The sequence below is a fragment of the Mus caroli genome, chromosome 2 (genome assembly GCF_900094665.2).
Source record: "Mus caroli chromosome 2, CAROLI_EIJ_v1.1, whole genome shotgun sequence".
Classification (NCBI taxonomy): domain Eukaryota; kingdom Metazoa; phylum Chordata; class Mammalia; order Rodentia; family Muridae; genus Mus; species Mus caroli.
In genome coordinates, this window is record NC_034571.1 from 28,870,576 (window position 1) to 28,873,168 (window position 2,593).

Here is a 2,593-nt window from a genome sequence, read left to right on the forward strand (position 1 = left end):
CATCTCTCTAGCCCATTAAAAAAAGTCTTTTATAAAAAAAACAATCTGTCTAACACTTATAAAATGAATTTTGGTAAGTGTACATGCATGCATGTATGTGTGTGCCTCCTACTCTTGGAGGTCAGAAGAGGTCATTGAATCCTCTGGAATTGTAGTTACAAAAGGTTGTGAGACACCATGTGGGTGCTGGGAATTAAACCAGGGTCTTTGTGGTGTGAATGTGCTTGGCCCAGGGAGTGGCACTATTAGGAGGTGTGGCCTTGTTGGAGGAAGTGTGTCACTGTGGGGGTGGGCTTTGAGACCTTCCTCCTAGCTGCCTGGAATCCAGTCTTCTGTTTGTCTTCAGAACAAGACATAGAACTCTCAGCTCCTCCTGCACCATGCCTGCCTGGATGCTGCCATGCTTCCATTTTGATGATAATGCACTGAACCTCTGAACCTGTAAGCCAGCTCCAACTAAAATGTTGTCCTTCAAAGAGTTGCCTTGGTCATGGTGTCTCTTCACAGCAATGGAAACCCTAACTAAGAGTCCTCTAAAGTCCTCTTAACCCCTGAGGCATTTCTCCAGCCCTTCACATTCCAATGTATCTATAAGAGGAAGAACAATTGCTAGGTTCACATGAAAGAACACAGCAGGGCTCAGCTCAGCAGCAGCCTGTTTGCCTGGTGCATGCAAGGCCTGGGGATTCATAGCCGACACTGCAAAACAAACCAAACAAGGTGGACCCACTCAAGCCAGGGGATCTGGACACTCTCAACGACAAGGATGCAGGATTTCCCGGCAACACGATCTCCCAGGTGTGAGATGAATTATCCTAAGATGCTGACGGGTGCCCTGGCCTTGTTGTTTGAAAGCAGAGGAAGCAGGAGGCTTCATTCGTCTTTCCCAGGGCTCCAGGCCGGAGTGCAGGGGCCCGACCCCAGTGAACAGGCAGTAACAGGGCCAAGAAAGAAAACTTATTTATATTATAGTAAAATAAAAAAGCAGCATCTTTTTTTCCATAAAAGAAACATATTATATGACATAAGTCAAAATTTTCGAAAAAAATCATTTCCATCTAAACCTATAAAATATGAGAAGGGTGCAGAGAATAAGAATGAACGTTTTTGATTTATTCAAAGTTTTGATCTAAAACCTTAATGAAATCTACCACCTTTATTACAAGGGGACCGACGGTTCTTGAATGGAAAGAAACAGGGTCGAGAAAGATGGCACTGGACACTGGAGAAGTGACCCACTGGCTGAGGGCGCAGGAGGTTTGGTCCGTGGATCGCTGCCTGGCCGAAGGCGCACTGTGTTGAGACTGGACGTTGGAGCTGCTTGAACAGTATAAATTTGCGTAAGAAAACTAAGGATGGCCAACGGGGCATAGACTCTATTTCAAGTCAATGATGTCTTCCTCTGAGGAGGCCATGAGCTGGAAGGGGCTGCTGCCTGAGCCCGGGCTGCTCTCTTTATCCACCACAGTGTCCTGCTCAGAACTTGCTGAGTGGTTATGGCCCTTGGGATTGGCTTCTGATGCCGGACTTTCCAAAATTCCTGATGGGATCCTGGAAGAGAGAAGCTGCTGTCACAGGGTGGGAGGACCGAGGTGAAGAAGTGCAGGGTTTCACTTCTCAGGGAGTCTGTGATCCCACAAATGCCCCAGAGCCCTGAACACTGCCCTCCACCCTGTACACGTGACCTCCTGCGGCCTCCCAGCACTCTGTGAAGCTGGTCCCTTCTTCCCTGTGTCCCTGGCCATGCACCGTGCTCAGAGCAGTGGCTCAGAGTTCTGTTATCTGTGCCCATTCTTACCGTCCAGTCCAAGCCAGCCCTGTGCTGCTTCCTCTGTTCTTGACCCTTAGCAAAGCGGACCTGCTACCCGCCTTTCTACTATGATTTATTACTCTTGTTGTTTATGTTGTTTATCATTATTTTTATTTTATGCAAATTGATGTTTGTTATGCATGTATATCTTTATACCTGTGCATCTCTGTCCCCTTAGAGGCTAAAAGAGGGTATTGGATCCTCTAGAACTGGAATGACAGATAATTATGAGCTACCATGTGAGTACTGGGAATTGAACTGAGTCCTCAAAGATCAAACAATAAATGCTGTTAACTGCTGAGATATCTTTCCAGCCCTTAATATTATTATTGTGAACCAGGGTCATGCTAGCCTTGAACTTACAATGATTCTTCTGTTTCTACTTCCTAGGTGCTGATATTCCAGGCCTGAGCCATCATGCCCAGCTACTTACAGTGGGTTTGTTGCTGTTGTTTGTTTAACACTATTTGCTAGGTGGTGGTGCTGCACACCTTTAATGCCAGCATTCAGGAGGAGGAGGCAGAGGGAGAGGCAGAGAGAGGCAGAGAGGGGCAGAGAGAGGCAGAGAGGGGCAGAGAGGGGCAGAGAGAGGCAGAGAGAGGCAGAGAGGGGCAGAGAGGGGCAGAGAGGGGCAGAGAGAGGCAGAGAGAGGCAGAGAGGGGCAGAGAGGGGCAGAGAGGGGCAGAGAGAGGCAGAGAGGGGCAGAGAGGGGCAGAGAGAGGCAGAGAGAGGCAGAGAGAAGCAGAGAGGGGCAGAGAGAGGCAGAGAGAGGCAGAGAGAAGC

General features: G+C 48.4%; 1 protein-coding gene across 10 annotated transcripts in view; it reads right to left on the reverse strand.

Moving 5' to 3' along the window:
* Nucleotides 1-1,083: 1,083 nt before the first annotated feature.
* The window catches only part of Garnl3 (GTPase activating Rap/RanGAP domain like 3), a 150,180-nt gene continuing 148,670 nt past the window's right edge, over nt 1,084-2,593 (reverse strand). For all 10 annotated transcript variants that reach the window (XM_029474022.1, XM_021156135.1, XM_021156136.2 and 7 more), the window contains one exon: nt 1,084-1,551. In XM_029474022.1, the coding sequence (XP_029329882.1) occupies nt 1,377-1,551 (175 nt within the window). In that variant the 3' untranslated portion in view covers nt 1,084-1,376. The remainder of the gene's footprint in view (nt 1,552-2,593) is intronic.